General features: G+C 31.2%; 1 protein-coding gene and 2 long non-coding RNA genes across 3 annotated transcripts; 1 reads left to right on the top strand and 2 right to left on the bottom strand.

Moving 5' to 3' along the window:
* Positions 1–4,724: 4,724 nt before the first annotated feature.
* On the bottom strand, positions 4,725–5,500 carry LOC125076282. Its single transcript, XR_007120300.1, has 3 exons — positions 5,337–5,500; positions 5,146–5,265; positions 4,725–4,989 (listed from the first exon to the last, which is right to left on the bottom strand). It is a non-coding gene; the product is annotated as an uncharacterized LOC125076282 (long non-coding RNA).
* Positions 5,501–6,741: 1,241 nt separating this feature from the next.
* On the bottom strand, positions 6,742–8,273 carry LOC125076281. Its single transcript, XR_007120299.1, has 4 exons — positions 8,228–8,273; positions 7,976–8,080; positions 7,629–7,739; positions 6,742–7,529 (listed from the first exon to the last, which is right to left on the bottom strand). It is a non-coding gene; the product is annotated as an uncharacterized LOC125076281 (long non-coding RNA).
* A 4,295-nt stretch (positions 8,274–12,568) lies between these two features.
* LOC125076267 lies at positions 12,569–14,762 on the top strand. Its single transcript, XM_047688365.1, has 7 exons — positions 12,569–12,683; positions 13,433–13,591; positions 13,707–13,785; positions 13,870–13,950; positions 14,095–14,186; positions 14,295–14,387; positions 14,470–14,762. Exons 2-7 carry the CDS (start codon positions 13,472–13,474, stop codon positions 14,554–14,556), a joined length of 552 nt encoding a protein of 183 aa, XP_047544321.1. The 5' UTR covers positions 12,569–12,683; positions 13,433–13,471; the 3' UTR covers positions 14,557–14,762.
* Positions 14,763–19,057: the final 4,295 nt, after the last annotated feature.

The raw sequence follows: 19,057 nt of genomic DNA, 5'->3' as shown, positions 1-19,057 counted from the left end.
AACAAATTAACATTAAACTTATCTTGACATCAATCCTACTTTTATGTATGAATAATGTCTCTTATCATGAATACACAATCCTTTGTTAAGGCTGTAGAAAATGCCACGCCCTGCCCTTCCGCGAATGACCTCTCTCAGATTTTAAATAAATCAATACAGCGGTCCTCGGACCCCCTGTCTAGTGTACCTAGATATTCTCCCTAGTTACATGCTGATTGCTTTTATTTATTCTGCGTGTATCACAGCGCGCACCTCCCCAAGCTCGCGAGAGGGAGAAGAACTTATGTATAATTGCATAGAATGATCGAGTACATACTACAAATGCAGATATTGATTTTAGTGTCCTATTATTCCCCACTGCATCTACCTATTTAGTTAGGGGTATGGAGGCAGAGTCCGCTTTCACCATCCTCCGCCAACCTCCATAGGGCGTTGTCCACCTGCAACACCTACGCAAAACGCATTAAATCAATATATCAGCGTCAGCTATGTAGTGATTTATGTCGGTAATAAAGAACAAAGAAAACTCATAATTCATATTTAGAACATATTTGAAGCATATGTTATTGTTTAATTCAATCACATATCGCATTATTTGCTTAATTGCAAACACCTTAGAAATGAGGGGTGCCATTTTAAGTGCCCAACAAACTCAAATACGAATTATTGCAATAGAACGTTTTACGTAGAGGCGTTCACTTGTACAATACAGTATAAGGGTTACTTAAGCTATCATGATTCATAATTGTGACTGCATGCCTTAACGTTTTAAGGTCCAAATAAGCTCTCAATGACAAAGACGTGAGCCAAAACGGTAATAAAAGATTATTGAGTACATAAAGTCAATACCAGCTCAAACTATATGAAGGATTTTTAAAAAAAGCATCGTCTTGGATCCCTAAGGCCCCAGTATCTAAACCAGCTTATTAAAATTTTTTTGCTAAGTTTAATCGTTCATTCAAGCTTCCTTGAGTTGTTATTCCCGACATGTTACTTCTAAAATCGAAATAGATATTGCTCCAACTGAAAAAATAAAAAACCTGCAAAGCGAATTTTGGAATTTCATCGCAAGCAAGATGATATGGGCAGAAAAGTGATGAATAAAGATGGAGCGGACTCTAGAAGCCATAATTCAGACGTTCGGGTGGTTCATTTTGATCCTCAGTAATAGGTGTACCTCCTAACATTAATTCGTATACAGATGTATAAAAGTCGTCAGCTTGTCAATATGGGAATTTATTTGGAGGTCGAAGGAACCGTCTTTCTTTAGAATGAAACTTGGGCAAAACCGTTCCAACTATATCGCTTCTTGTCTTTACAAGATGTATTTAATTTTAGTGAAATAGGACATACTATATAAGAATCAAGTACTTGGTATGTTCTTCGTTTTAATTAAAAAAGAATTATTTTTGGAAATTAGTCATAAATTTCCCGTAAAGGAACATACAATTTTTGCTCGCGATCAAGATTTTGTTATCATTTAAAAAAGTGGAAAAGTGTGCAAAGCCACTGATTCTTAATGACCTTATTGAATTAATTGCAATTTTTAATTAAATGATTTTTTAACTATATATAAATAAATGTATATTCAAATATGTGTAAATTGTGTGTGTATACTTACACATTGGTTGAAAGCGAAAATGCATATATTATAATCACATATTAAAGCGTCATAATATTCTATTTATATATATGATCTCATGATCATATATAATCATACATATATTAGTACAATACAATAAAATATATAAGTAATTCTTGGCCATCATTCAAGATGGACGGCAATCTCCAACACTAGCGAAGATCTGCAGTAATCCAAGTAATCGTAAACTGCTAGAAATAAATAAAAACATAAAGTTAAAAAAGGCACGAGCAACTGTGAGCTCGTAGAAGTGGCTTAATAAATACTTACTTTTTTAAAAAAAAAATCAATATACTACTTTGAACAGGTTAAACGGTTAACTTACGGACAAATAGTTATAGGATCAAATATATAATTACTTCAATCAAAAAATAAAAAGTCAGTATCGAACCACGTCCTTCGAGGATGGAGAGCTTGCAAAAGAATTGCTGCTGCTCCTTAATATTAAGTAAATATTTTGCCAGAATACAAAAAATAAAATGGTTAAGCCAATAAAATAAGTTAGCTTGAAATCTATTTAACTTAAAAAAGGAAAAACTTATTTCTGACAGCCCCAATGTCTGTGAGCGGCGGTGAACACTCAGCATTAGGTCCTAGATTTGGTAAGTTATCTGCATTCATTATTTCATAATAATTATTCGATAACGACTGCATTTAAAAAAATATATTCTATAGGATTCAAGGTGGTAAATTGACAGTCTCTCAGCCGAAGGATATGGGTTGCAATTTTTTTTTTTTTGTTTTTTTTTTTAACGAATTGTAAAGAAAAGGGAAAACACGCGAAGTAAAGTAAGTAAGTAAGTAAGTAAGTAAGTAAGTATAAGAAACCTGCAATCCTCACTTGGGGCAATAAGTACCAAAACATTTTCCCTGAGATAAGAGAAGGCTTAAGTCCAGCAATAGAAAATATCCAGACCTATTAGCTAAATGATTTTGTATAACAAACAAAAAATACAGACGAATTGATAACCTCCTCCTTTTTGAATTCGGTTAAAAATACATTTGAGGGGTGCCAAACCATAATCTTATAAGTGCCAGGAAATTAAATTTTCAGGAGACACGAAAAATATTTTTAGCGGAAAAATAAAAAGCAAAGTTACGATTATTAAAATAGTATTATCATACTATAATTTATCACTTTTATCACGTTTAGCGTAATTTCTAACTTATAATGTAATTTCGCATTTGACACCATCTAAATGATATAAAAACTTGTCGCAAGATTTAAGTACTCGTATTTACTTAGTTAGAAAAATTTAATATTTTTAATTGTTCACATCAAATTATTTAATTTATTTGTTTTTCTACACAAGTAAATCGCCCGACAAGCCAAACTAGTTCAATTTTATGCTCTTTTTAGATATCATACCAGTTAATATAAAAATCTGAAGTGGTTACCTGATAAGTTTTATTTTAGGAATATTTACTAAGTATTTGTTAAATGGTAAAAAAGTTTTCTCTGAGTTATCCTGAAAACTAAACTGCAAAAAAAAGTTTATTTATTTATTTATTAATTAAACAATGTCCATGGGCTCACAGATGTGTGTGAACTTAGCAGATCATTGTTCAGCAGATCAAACTTAAATGTGAGTTCTGCTACCATGCAGAAGAGTTCTATAGTTCCTGATAGATAGATAGTCGTCGCTGACACCCACCGCTCGGCTGATGAATTTGCTGATAGCGTCGTCATCATCGTCCGTTTAGTAGACACAGATATTGGTGTGTCTTGTGATTAATGTCTTCGATGAGGACCACCTCAATAACTCCGGACAGTATGCTACCATTACTATGGTTCCGAAGTGGTTCATGAAGGTTTTATCGTCCTTAACTTGGTTATACTTCGTGCCCATTTACTTAACGCAAGCCATAGTTAGTAACCTTGATTTGACTTTTTCAACAAATCGGTGCGTTAGGTGGTCTTTCCGGTCTTTGACGGCTTCGAGTGTGGCGGTGACTACTACTTCGTTGTCTAAATCGAAGTTTCTGACTATGTGAGTCGTCTTTCCATATCCTGGTACCCCATTTATTCACAATATCTGTGGCAGTTTCCAGCCCATGAGAGATGCGTCGATGCCCGGACCAACTGAGATGGACTTTGCCATCTCAAGTATCTGATTGTCTAGCATTATTCTTGTGCATCTGGCCAGTACCACCACTGGGTCTCTTGCCAGCGTGAAGAACTTGAGGCATTTGTCTTACCACTCCTCTTTTTTGACTTGGCCCACGAATTCTCTCGCAGCGCTATAGGCAACCATACACGACCTCGATATTTTCCCCTTGATGACTTGGAATATGTCGTTGTCGTATTAGGCTGCCCCAGCTTTTTTGAATTCTACCTCCAGCGGCTTTCGTTGCCTCGTTGGTCTGCATGATCTTCTCAGGTGGCTAAGTGGACCTTACAGATGGCCGTTAGTATAGCCCGGAACTCTATAACTGCTATATACTGCGTGATCTCGTGGGTTTGACGCCAGTCTCAGCTTTAGTTGGCAAACTTTGTCGGCACTTGTTCTAGAATCCAATGATTCCAGAATATATTCTAGAATAGATTCTTCAATGACCATCCAGAATTCCCTCATTGACTGCACTATTTTGAGGGATGAGAATTACGAGCCCGAACTAAGTGTGAGCTAATATTGAGCTTCTAAATAAATATTTTAATCTGTAATTAGTTAAAATACCTAAGAATAAACACGAATTCACGTAGTTACACATGCTAGATTTTTCAAATTCCCTTGAATATATACATATGTATTGGAAACAGCCTTAATGTTTTTTTTTAAAATAAAACATAGTGCTATTATGTCTGCTATAAAACATGAATAATGAATTTGGAAACAAAATTAAAAATTTAATATAAGCTAGAAATAGATTAAAACTCTTTTGTCAATATTGAATCCTTGGATGACCGGGAGTCACGATTTGAAATTTTTGAATTTTAAAAACGCTTTTCTGTAAAATTTTCTTTTTGATCGATATAATTTTTTATCATACATTATCAGAAATTATATTTTAATAAAATTAAACTGAAAAAAGGATCAGTAAATAAAAAAAAACTAATTTAAATTAAAAATGAAACACAGTAACATTTTTATTTTTTTATTTTGTCTATACTTGTGCAAATATTATCGAAGAAAGCAATGACATTTCTAAATTTCTTGCCTTAAATTTAACTTAAATTAAATACGCGCACGTCTGGGTTGGCCGTTCAGAAATTAGTACCATCTTGGACAGTCTAATTTCAAACCAATCTTTTTAGATTGCGCGTATTATACTATCTTAAAAGTCTGTCGAATTAAGTTAAAATTCTATTTCAATCCACCCGGAGCCGAAGAAGCAGGCACCAGTACCTTAAAAAGAAAAGGTAACATGTTAATAGAATACAACACGTTTATAGTTATAGTAATATGATATTAAAATTTGTTGCTATTTTTTTATTGTGATCGATAACTTAGATTTTGAAAAGAAAGTTTTAAGTAAGAAAAAGTAACATTATAAGTTTATACCTTCTAATAGCGTCAGAAGTATCTGTTGCGCCATCTCCGCCGTGTGCAGCAGCTGCGCGGCTTCACAACCCTCCCCCTCCTTACTTCAGACTTAAGGAGGGGGGGGGGGGAGTGCTATACCTAAAAAAGATTTTTTTTAATGAAGATAAACATGTTCACGATGTCATAAAACTATGTAATATATCACTCACGATTTAAAAAAGAGCTGCTACCGAAGTTATTGCTTTTATACACGTTTTTAATGAAATTAACTAAAAACTATAATATAGTTACTTTTAAAACTAAACTCTAATGTAATATTAAATATTTAAAAAAATAATATTCAAATAAACGTGTAAACAGTGACGAAACAAGCACTAAAATGTCTGGGCTCCCAGGTCCATTGGAACCTAGAAATAGATAGCTATACGCATGCGTAGGTTTAGCTCAATCAATATACTAAAGGAGCGTTCACAATTAACCACATTTGAACACTAAAATTGCTAAAAAAAATATTATTATTAGTATGTTCTAGCGATTGAAATAGTAGTTAATATAAAAAACTCTTTAAGATTGTCGTTTGTTACGCAGTGTTTTATTTTGTACCTACTTTATAAAGAGAGCCTTTTGATCGTCTAACTGTCAATGTCTGAAACTTTGCCACATCCAAAAAATAAGTTTGACAAGCGCACATACCTATATTGCATTTTATTGTAGCCTTATTAAGGAGAACAAAATGTAAATGCTTTGAAAATTGGAATTTATATTTTACATGTAAATCCAAGAACAATATAGACATTTAAGTGGTGTCAGTTTTTAAATAGCTTTAGCTAAGATGTATTTTAGGGTTTTTTTATTGTAATAGAACGATATTCTAAGGGGTTCGGTTTTAAAGTCAGATTACTCAGTAACATACCAATTGCACATTAACACACATCAACAGCCTGTAAATTTCCCACTGCTGAACTTTTTGCATTGTGGATTGTAACGATATCAACATATCTTTTAGCATCACGTTGATGAAGTCATAAAGTATGATTGGCTTACGACATATAATAATGTTTATAATTGTTATACATATTTAAATTAAACTCAAATTTTGATTGCTAGCGATTAGCAACGTTGAAAAAAGATTTACTAAAGTCACGCTCCTGCACTCGCACACACACTTTTAAGTGAGGTGGCCCACATGATAATCTGCCTATATTTAAAAAAATACCGAATGTAATATTACTGTAAACATAGTGCGTCTCGATCTTCAAAATTAAAAATTGAATAAACAGTTGGTCTATCGAGAGTTGAACATAATTACATATGTGTATATATTGAAAACAGTTTAAACGTCTATAACGTTAGCCAAAATATATAATAGGTATCATGAAACTAATGAATGTAACGAAATGAGACTAATCAAGCATTATGCCAAAATTAAAAGTATGTGTAGGCATATTACAGACTACAGATCTAGAATACTTTTTAAGCATATTGCAAATTATTTGTGTAAAAATTGTAGCTCATAGTTTGAACTATCAGAAATTCTATGTTAGTCAAATTAAATTAAAAAATGCAGCAGTTAGTTTTAAGATTTATGTGAAATTAAATAAAACAACATTTGTTACATTTTATTCAGTTTTTTAATTTTTTTTGTCCTTAAATTACCTACCGAAGGGCATACCATACCTACCGATTACAATACTAGGTTAGTTAGTAACTTACGGCGAGAGTTAATGATGGTTGTTTTGTTAAATATTTGGCTATATTTAACAAACCAACATTAAATGAACCTTACAATATTTAACGTTGATGTTTAGTGACTTAATGTTTTAATTGCAACATACGTTGCATTCAATAGTAGCGAAGAAATCGAGGGCATACCTTCGCTATTGCTTACATTACTACGCGCAGGGAAATCCTTAGTAATACCGCATACATTAGTAACATGCAGTAATAGCTTGGGGCCAACTAACATTAAGTTAACCTTAATTACAATATTTATGTTTGATGTTTAGTGGCTTAAATGTGTCGATTTCAAACATTTCTTGATAACTTGTACGTATAATACTAGAGTCAAGGTCTGGGAATCGTCAAGTGAATACGTCCCCGCCCTGAACTATATATAATAGTAACTTACAGTAGTAATAACAGGTTGTTTTGTTAGATACATGAACATATTTAACAAAGCAACATTAAATTTATCTTAATTACAATACGGGCGATCTAAGTTGGCCGGTCAGAAATTAGTTGATTATTATATTTTAAAGGTTATATAGTAGAGAGGCTAACTTCGGACCAGTCTCTTTAGATGGCGCGTATTATACTAGTTTAAAAGTCTCTGAAGCTTCAAGTGAAACTTCCAACGCGCACAGAACCGTCGGTCAGGTGCTGAAGACTCAAGCACCGAGGACCTAGAAAGAGAAATAATAATATATAAATAGAAATTAACTTAGTTAAATTAATGTATTAAACATTTTGCCATATTAGTAAATTAAAATGAAAATAAATACCTGCAAAAACCGTTCGTAATATTTGATACGCGTAACCTCCGTGCAGCAAATGCACCGTCCCACAGGCCACGCCCTCCTTATCGTAGACTTACGGAAAGGGAAGGGGGATGCCTGAAATTAATTAAATATGCTTTTTTAAACGCAACGCCATGTAATGCTTTTGTAGGAAAATGAAGGACTATAAGTAAGTATTTATAATTTATTCAATTTTAAATGTTTTATATTCTGTCTTAAAAATTACTCTGACTACTTAATAAATTTTGATCTATTAAAGTGTTATGCAAGTTAAATCTTAAAACATAACTATAGTATTTGAATATTAAAAGGTGTAAACAATTATAAAATACCTTCAAAAATCATCATTGTCTACTCCGTTCGCCGAGTGCATCAAATGCGCAGCTTCACGCCCCTCCCCCTCCTTATATTAGACTAAAGGAGGGGGAGGGCAAAACCTGAAATCAATAACAGCATTAATAAATCGCACTAAGTTGCCCAGCTGCATCACATAAATTTGACATTTAAAATCTGTGTACCCATGGATCAGACCTTTGAATAGGCAATCAAATTTTTTTTTTTAATTCATATAAAAATGCACTTACAATTTTTAAAACAACTGCCTTCTAATTTGTTGTTTTTACACACATTCCAAATTAAATGTAAAGGAAACTAGGATTTCAAGCACTTTTATTTTAAGAACTAATAATTTATGAAAAATTTAAATAACTGTCCAATGAAACGTGTTGATAGTCTGAGTGTTGAACAAGTACTAGAATGTCTAGATTTCCAGTCTCAGTGTAAGCTAGAAACTGTTAGCTTTGCGCATGCGTAGCTTATTGAATCAATAAATTAAAACATGGCAGCAAAGGGTGCGGTCTTTAAATGAATGTAATATTTGTGTGATGTACCGATAATTGATAAAACGACATAATTTAACTTATCACAATTTATAAAAAAGAGACCCGAGATGGCCCAGCGGTTAGAACGCCTGCATCTCAACCGATGATCTCGGGCTCAAACATAGGCAGGCACCACTGAATTTTCATGTGCTTAATTTGTGTTTATAATTCATCTCGTGCTCGGCGGTGAAGGAAAACATCGTGAGGAAACCTGCATGTATCTAATTTCAACGAAATTCTGCCACATGTGTATTCTACCAACCCGCATTGGAGCAGCGTGGTGGAATATGCTCCAAATCTTCTCCTCAAAGGGAGAGGAGGCCTTAGTCCAGCAGTAGGAAATTTATAGGCTATTAATGAAAAAATAAAAATAGTAAATTTGTAAAAAAAACTGATTATATGTATGATCTTGAACCTTGAGTTTTAGAGAAAAATATATTCTTCAAATATAAATAAACATTTTATTCAAAAAAGACAAAGGTGGACCGACCGATGCAACATCGATATAAGGAAAGCTTAAAATTTTTTGTGACCAGTATATAAATATACTAGTATATCATGTGCATTATCTGTTCGTCCGTCTTCCAGTATCTTATAAAGTTACTGGGCAACTCCATCTGTCATTAAAACATTGGAAAAATGAGAAAGATTAAGTATCTCATTTTATTTCTTTAGGATTATCAGACATCTAGGTGGTGCGGGTGAAACTTAGAATTTTGACGAGATGTCCGAAGGTGAAATTCAGCAGCCGGGATTAATCCAAACAATTCCTCGGAACATTCCCCGAAAAATTCGGTAGAAGATGTAGAGTGATCCAACATCTCTGCGCAAAACCAAAGGATCGAGCAGATCGGAAAGGGCTTTATCGTGTAGATAATTCAAGCTGCTCTACGTTGGATACGGCCATATGGTAGGAACTGGTACTAGGGAGTACCCGCCCAGAGGTAAGAGCAGTGAGACCATGTGAGGCCGAATTAACATTAATTGTGACGTTATAAGTTAGCAATAGAAGTGCTTTTTTTCGTTTTATTGCATTTAAATAAAATTTTGTTTTTGAAAAGGTCTTTTTCTTTTCATTTATTTTTTACTTTTAAGTAATTAAACTCGCATTAGTATTCTCAGTAAGTCCGTTCATTTGAAACCCATATTGTAGGAACCCATATTGTAAAAAAAATTATTTACCATCTTTGGTGAATTTCGCCATGCAGGATTTAAAATCGCGTCGCACAGTAAACCATGCCTTGTTATCCAGTATATAAGTGTATCCAAAATTTCAGCTCAATAAATTAAAGATATCTGCTTCAAAATTGATTTTCAAGCTTGAAGTAAGTCGGCCATATTAAATTACGAGTGTAGGACATATTGTAGGAGTGCATTAAAAATAATGGGTCCGTCATCTTGGGTATGCCGTCATGTGGGCTTAAGAATGACTTTAAGCAGTTAACAATGCATTGTCATCCAAACTGAAAGTGTATACAAAATTTTTATTCAATTGGTTAAAGATATCTGCTCCTAAATTGAGTTGCAAGCACACGTACATATTTACACTGCAAGTTAAATAAAAGCTTTTAAAAAAACCTAAATATCGATTTCCATATTTCAACTATTAAAAAAGGCAAACTTCTTTAGAAATTTTTATCTTCAACTTCACCTTTTTGGTTGATAAATTTCCAGAAGCGTCTTAAAATCTGTCTTTTAGTCATTAACAGAGGCTTACATACTAATTTCCATATTTATAACTTTCAAAAGTGACAAACATTCATACAATTCATTCATCCCCTAAAATACAAATCATAATCTCCTTAGGGGATTGATTTTGAAAAGAAAGTATCGAATACGTTCCATGAGAAATTTCTATGCAAATTTTCTTCTCGATAGACCCACCTGTTAGGTCTTGCGTTGTACGACAGTCAGTCATAATAAAATTTTATTAAGTAGATAAAAACTTATAATCAATGTACTGTGTTTTTGTCATTATTAAATTTTTCATTATTAAATTTTATAATTCTCTTTAATATAGAATAGTCCAGTCATTATATACGAAAAACAGGCTGAGAAATGCAAAAGGACCGAGAATGCGAATCAAATGAAATCAAATCAAATCAATTTTATTCAAGTAAACTTCACAATGAAGCATTTTTGAGTCGTTGATATTAAAATACTACCACCGTTTCGGAAAGCAGCCTCTAACGAGAAGAAACGGCAATAAACTATTATTATTTATTATTGGATATGTTGACGGAGAGTCTAAGAAAAGCTTAACTTGAAATTGTCGAGCCGAGTTGTCTCAAAAAAACAAAATTCAACCCTTTTTTCAACATAACCAAATATCAAATTTCTCGGTTCATTTGCATTTCCAAATGTCTATAATGGCTGGTCTATTACGAGAATAGTATCTCAGTAATTCGTATATAGTTTGAACTTATTTAATGGAATCTCTAAAGAATAAAGAATCTCTAGTTTAAGTAATCCATGAACACTACTCTAAGCCATTTGTTGCTTCCTCGGGAGTCTCACAAGGATCTAATTTTGGTCCATTGTTTTTAAATAAATTTATTAATGATATTGTAACAATATTTAAGGACTGTTACGTGAGCTTATACGCTGATGATCTAAAATTAACTAGACTAATTAAACAATTTACTGATGTTGTTTTATTATAAGAAAATCTAAGCAAATTAATTGAATGGTATGATATGAATAAAATGGTCCTGAATATTAACAATTGTTATCACATAAAATTAACTCGGAAAAAGAAACTTATACCATCCAAATATTATATAAAAAAGGATTAAAGGAAATTAACAGGAATCGTTACTTAGGCATCATATTGCATAGTAAATTGTATTTCAACCTACATGTACATAAAATACTTGATTTAGCAAATAAATCACTAAGCCTCGTTCTAGTATGCTCCTGTTTTCCTTCGTCAACGGTCATATAGATTTAGAATAAATAAAAATGAAATCTTATAATGGAAGATGCAATTTATTTAATATAAAAAGTCTGGAGAATAGACGAAAAATAATGTCAATAAAGTTTTTATTTAATTTATTTGACAATAATATTGATCGTCCGGAACTTTTATCAAGATTCTAATTATAAACGTCTTTCACATTTATACCAAGTTACGGTTAGAACGCAATTAGTAAAAAAAATCCGTCATATCGAGGTTATCATTGTTATTATTGTTACACATTAGTAGTTAAGTAAAAGCTTTAGATATATGTCACGATAGCCGCTCACAGTTCAATCGAAAAATAAAGAATTCTATTTGTGCTCATTTCTAATTTTATGGTATATTTTATTGGGTTTATTGATTATTATTTGCTACATAATAGTTAGAAATGTGTATTATAAATCTTATTTCTAATGATAGATTATGTTTAATTTATATTTTTAATATTAGTGAAACTACATGAAAATAGTAGAACATTTTCCAAGAAAATTTTGAAGTATATTTTGTTTTTTCATGTGATATTGTATCTACTGTTGGTTGTCCTACAGAAAATAAAATAAAATAAAATTACAAAATTCAATTTTTATTGCTTTTAATTTTGTCTAAACATTGTCATAAACAGAAAAAAAAAAATCTTCTTCGTAACATTATTTTTTAACATTTCAGACAAAACTCACGTATATTCTTTATCTTTTATATTTAAAACTGAACTTATTTTTATTTTATATATACTTTTCAAATATTTTGATTTATTTGATAAGTGTGATGGTTTAGATATTTGGAATGATATTAGCCAACGACGTCGGGGTGACCAGTTTAAGTTGTATCTTAAAAAAATAAAAATAAAGGGCATGAGTTACTTATTATTATGAGTGAAACCAAATATTTATTAAATATATATTAAATTAAGAAGTGTTAAAAGAATCATAAAATTAATAATATAGACTTATAAATGCATATTTCGCGGAACAATGGATGCTTCTAGAGATTGGTATTGATCGAATCTTTGAGAGGCTTCAGGTCAGACATGCGCACCTGGATCTAGCTACGCCCGGAAAATCTAGGCATTCTACCTCCAGCGTTGACACAACGGAGACGTGTGACAAAATCTCAAAAAAAATTGTGAGAATTAATAAAATTATTGCATATTATAATTTTTCCGTGAAAACAATAACAATTTTGGTGATTATTGTGGAAACGGTAAGTGTTATTTTTCTTATTTAGCTCCATATTCTTGTATTGTACTATTGTATACTTATTTTTTTATGGAATGCGCGAATTGTAACACTATTTTTTTTTTCTTATATTTGTATGTATTATGTATTGCGTAATTATATTTTTTATATTATAAATGATAACATTATCTTCAATTAGTTAACTTCATAATGATAAATTAGGGTTAAGGGATAAAGATAAAAATTAATATAGTGTTTTTAAAGAAGACGATGAAATTGTATTGATTTATGTGTTACCTCTTTGTTCCTAAGCTAAGAGGAGGTACCTGCGCAGTTCAATCTGCGCAGTTTAATTCTGCGCAGGCTAAGCTAAACTATCTATATGAAGAAATATTTATGTATACTATATTCGTAGCTGTGCGCCTGTCATAATATAATTTATATCTAAGTGCAAACATATAATATTGCCAGTGCGCTCGTATTAATTAATGCTAGTGCTCTAAGACTGGGTGTGCGCCCTTACGCGTTTATGTGTAGGTACTTTTATACAGTGTTTCTAGCTGTGCGATCTTATTTATCTATGTGTAGGCAGATGTTTATTTTTGCTAGCCGTGTGTTTCTACTGATTTCATTGATGCTGCTTGTTCTTTTCTATATATGTAGATACATTTAATCTCTTTAGTTATCTGTGCGCTCGTAATTTTTGGAACTAAATAATATAATTGAATTTAATAATAACAATATCACACCATGATAATGATGACTCCGTTTTAGTAAGGAAGATTCGAGTGACTACAGCAAAAAAAGAGAAACATGAGATTCTTAAACGTACAAAAAATGCCACCTGGTGGTGATGACCATAATCAGGAACGTGCGAGGCGATTTCCGAATCGTAGTCCCATAATTGAACGCAACGACGATGCCAACATCTTGGTGCGTACACTATATATATAATGAATTGTATAATTTTTTTAAAACAAAACGTAAATTTAGATAATTATGTAACAAATTTGTCAATCACAAGATAGTTACAGAATATTTTTGACAGGCCCGAAACAATCTACCTGAAAATAGACTGCCGGAAACAGATGAAAACGAACCCTTCAACATCATAAAGTTCTATCATGGTGAGTAAACTTAAAAACACTCATATGTATACACATGTCATGTTGCTCGCTAACATAAAAATAACATTTCAAATTATGATACAGGAAGGGAATGGTCTGAGGTGGAGCATTTGCTTCAACTGCCACCAGAGTCGGAGAAGGGTGACGATGATGAAGAAGAGGATTGTATGTATCTATTTTATATTAACAATTACATATTGTAAAGCCTGAACGCGATGATCTCATTCCCAAGTTATGCAATCAATTAAGAAGTGATTAGTTTTATTCCTTTAGTACGCAAAGCTAAATGTACATGATTTAATTTTTCAGGGTCACCGGCGCCATCGCAAGCAAGTTCAGATTCACAAGACGACCCATTCGCTGAGGACATTCACGATCTAGTTAATGTTTTGGATAACATGGTATGTGACATACTACTAGTATATAGTATATGACTATTAGATTTTTTTAAATATATTTGTTTATTTATACGTTGAAATAAATAATAGATATTGTTATTTAATTTGCAGATAAGGTCTCAGTCCAACTTAAGCTGTGATGCAACTCGAGTTGTCGACTATCTTGATCTCGATATGTTTAAATATGAGACTATATTGTCAAATGTAAGTATTTTTACATTGTTAATAATTTTACAATAAAATTTTGAAACTTGAAGTGATTTTAATTCGGTGCAATCAATTACAGGTTCAAAACTGGACCTGGGAATCCGATGAATTTCTGAGTGAAGAATCTTTCAATTCCTCAGAAGTCGATGCAGCTCCTGCACCTTAAGGATTTCCGATCCTCCAAGCACATATTAATTTTATATACATATATAAATTTATATATTTTGTATTTTTTTAAATTATTTTTACTTAGACGTAAGTTGATAAAAACTTAGAATCGTTGGAAGCTTTCAATGTATAGGCTCTTAAAAAAAATATTGATTTTTTTTACAGTTTAGGCATATCAAAAGAAAGTTAAATTGAGTGATTTTCGAAAAAAAAATAAAAATTTGTAATAAAGTAATATTTTAATAATAACAATTTGAATCATATTCAATTTTAATGATCCGTTCGACATTATGATTACCTTAAGATTATAAATTAAAATAAAACTATCTGTTCATGAGATTAGGGGATAAAAAATTGTCTAATCCCATGAATTGCTCAAAAAAAATTAGTAGATTTTTGATAAGGAAAATATATCTCTGTAAATATATATGGTAGAAGAAGCTTGTTACTCTCGTATGGCAATCGTTGGATCTGTTTACATAATATTACAATAAACCGCAACCTGAAACTGTTCTCATGGACACTTGATAGATCAATTTGGCTTGCATAGAAAAGAAAGAACATTTGAAATCGAAAAACATTCTCTAATATTTTAAAAATATGAAGTTCCAAGTTTCTTCTAGAGATAATATACGGCTTAAAATTATAGTTTGCCTTTATAATGTTTTAATAGAAAGTAAATCAACTAAACATATAAGAACATATTGTAAGAGAATGTACCGAGTTTATATGAATATACATTGGAAGTAGTATTTTGATCACACTTAAAGATATCTGATCACCAAAAAAATACACATACACACAATTTGGTATCGTGTATTTCTATTAAAATAATGTTTGGTGTGTTATTGTATATAGCATATAGGATACAACATTTTGTAGGTATATCATAATTGGCATTGCATTCGCATATGGTTACGGGAGCGAAGAATAGAGCTACTCCATTTCCCAATTTAATCACATCTGTTTGTATTATAAGCTTAACTAATGCTGACGAAAAAATAATAAACTTTTTCCAAATATTTTTTCTTCCAATATACAAATCACTTCGACAATTCGATACAAACGAAACAAATAAAAGTTAGCACGTAACGATAGTTAATATTCCTTTCCACCACCATTAGTCACCACTTACTACCTGTTGGTTCATTTTCTTGTATAAAATTCTATTAGAAAAGAATGTATAATCCACATGTTGTTGGTATAACTCGGTATGTTTCAATTTAGATATACATTAATATAAGGAGCTCATTGGCAGTGTTTAAATTGGGCAGATAAATAATTATTCTTTATTTATTTATTTGATCTTATATATTAGATTATTATGTTGTTGATATTTCAAAGAGGGTATACTTATACGCCCTGAGTATATTACTTATTTGGCAAAGCTATGACGAATTAATAAAATTTATCAATTTCGTTAAAAAAGAGGAAAGTCGGATCAAAAAGTTATATATAAATTTTGCGTACTGTAACACTTTTGGGCTAAGGCCTCCTCTATATTAGCAAATAATTGACATAAGTGACAGATCCTTCATCCATAACAAGGTTACCTCGTGATGTTTTCCTTCAACGCCGAACACCAAATTTATAACAAAACAAAATTGTATGCTCTCGGATTTAAAAGCGCAGCCTTCAGCTGAAATTCAGTTGTTCTAAGAACTGGTCCATCCCAACACTTTAAATACTGCTAATGCATCTAACGATAAGATTAGACTAATATTTGGTTTTTTATTGAAATTGTTTATCGGTTATTAACTAAGTCACTCATGAGGCAAAAACGAGTAGTGTGTACATACGTAGTTAATTAGATGATAGATTAGGTCTATAGTATAATTTATATTTTATTACTTTCATTCTGAATACAATGATTAATTATTATTTTTTTTATTACAACAGAAAATTTATAAATCGAACGACGTTTAAGTATACAATTATTCAAAAATAAAATTGTACTTATTTGCATTTAAAATTAATATAATGATTTTTAATTGAATTATTTATAAATTAAAATTAATTTAATTTTTTCTCGCGTTTATTACTAATACTAAATATTTTTAAAGTTATTAATTTGTTTATTTGTATTTTTTTATTATGAATTTATATAATTGGTCCTTATGTGTCCTTATACTGCAGTAGTTTTTTAATCGTAGGAGGAAAAAGTAACTTCATTTTATATAAGAATTTGTAATCAATGTATTTTTTTTTTAATATTTTTATTCCGTTAATTGAGACGAAAATGGTTGAATAAACTTAGACATTTCTTCCAAATTTTTAGACACAATATGAGATCTCTTAAAAATGTATTAATAATATATTTATTTTTCTGTTCAATACATTATAATTGCACAATTCCGAAATGTACTACATCTACTAAATCAAAATATTCTTAATAAATAATTCGTTATTTTGTAAATAAGATTTTATAATGTTATTTGTTAAGGAGAAAAATGTATATTTTTTTAGATCAAATGAAAGTTAGTTAGTACCTACTTGGTACTTATTAATTATAGGCCATATTATTGTAGTTGTAGTTACTGGTTATAAGAAAAGGTCGATGATTTTAAATACTTTCATAATATTTTATAACTAAATTCAAGCTGTATAAAGTACAATAAACGCACAAGCAAAGTTCAACTACACGCATACATACGCGACAAGATCCAAAGTTTTATTTCTCTTAACATTGGCCTGGAGGGATTAAATGTAGTACACCGGTAATACTTCTTGCTTAAAACGAAATAGTCCAAGAGCGCAACTCTTCAATTATTCTGTAGATCATCGTAGCTTACGTTTCGAGAAGCATTGGCGTATGCTACGGCACTACGTAGTTTCTGTCGCGTTAGTTTACAACCAAAGCTACCCAATATAGATTTAGAATATAATTAGTTATATTTAAATAAGTTAGATAAATAATGTGCGGAATCATAATGTCGAACAGAAAATTTTTAAGGCATTTTTGTTAAAAAAAAACATTACAAGGAGTGAATTTGAAGGTTTCACAACAATTTAAAAATAACAATTAATATTATCTATAATATTATTTGACGCCAATGTAAGCTGTGATTTAATATATATAATTTTTATTATGTAATTTGTTATATATAACGGAGGAGACAGTATGAATATATTTTTTCTATATAAGTGTTAGACAAATGGGCTGATTAGCACACTGTCTGACGAGGCTGAATATTTGTCAAGTTAGTCTTTCTTATTATTATATAATTTATGGGCTTCTGGTAAATATTGGGACAGATTTAAGAAGGTTCCTTGGTCCGTGCGGTGTAGAATTTGCTGACGATCATCATAGGTGGTAGGGCTCGCTCGAGTCCGCCTGGGTTAGTACCACCCTCCTGGTAAAACCTGTTCTAAGCAGATGCTTTAAGCATCGGGTAACAGAGTAAAGGGAGAGCCAGTTTTCTTTCTTGCTTTTATTTCATTTTGGTTTCACTGCACAATTGCGGTCATCTCTATCTTGTTTTAATGGGCTCTAATATTTTGTATTAACTTAGAAACGATAGTTTAACTTAAATCACTTCGTTATATCTGTTTTAGCAAAACTGTTTCTATCACTAACTTTGTTTAAATATTACATCGATGTTTTATTACATCAATTTTTTGAATCAGCTTGTAGTATAATTTCCATAGGCGTTTCCGGCTTAGCTCGATGTCGACGCTTCAGTACGCACGAAACTTCTAAGATGATTATGATAACAAAAAACAAGGCCAACCCTACGATTTACGTCAATAATAAGTACATTCGTGTGATCATCGCTGTGTGTGTGTGGGTGTGTCATAATCATCTCTGAAGAGTGACCTTTAGATTTTAATCTCTCATCTCGGTGTATGTAGTTTAGTTTATAGCCGTTAACTACGAGTAGTGTAGTAGTAGTTCAGAAGTTACACTTCAATTTTAATATAATGATTATTATAGATGTTTAAGAAGTAAGAATTCGAATTGTTTATGAATCATTTGTTAGTTGGTTTATAATAAATGACTTTATTAGATTCAGTTACAATTTGTTTTAAATAAAGTTGACTCTTTTTTATCTGTAGCTGATATAGTTTTAAGCAGTTCTGTTACTAACATTATTAGATAATATTTACCTTGTTTATTTTTTATATTGATTGTTTTTAAATACTATGTTATACTGTGTTACAGTTCTTACTTATATATTTTATGTAAACTTAAATAAATGGAATCAATGTCATCTTTCATTATTCTTACTCCAAAATATATTTTATTCATAAAATATACACAAAAGTCGAAAACACTCGGTTTTCTGTTGCTCTTTCATAGCCAAACTATGAAATTTGGATTTGATGAAATTTGATAGGAACTATGATTGACCAACGCGAACGCGGAAAAGAAAGCTTATATAATTTTATGCCTCACACCTAGAAATTTCTAACACAAAAGTCGATTTAAAGGATTTTCCTGTATTTAAAGGTTACCTTGAAGGTAAAAAAATAAAATAAAGAAAACTCACATGTTTCCA

This window comes from Vanessa atalanta, chromosome Z (assembly GCF_905147765.1).
Source record: "Vanessa atalanta chromosome Z, ilVanAtal1.2, whole genome shotgun sequence".
In the NCBI taxonomy this organism is placed as follows: Eukaryota; Metazoa; Arthropoda; class Insecta; order Lepidoptera; family Nymphalidae; genus Vanessa; species Vanessa atalanta.
This window is presented reverse-complemented; position numbering and strand designations above follow the sequence as displayed.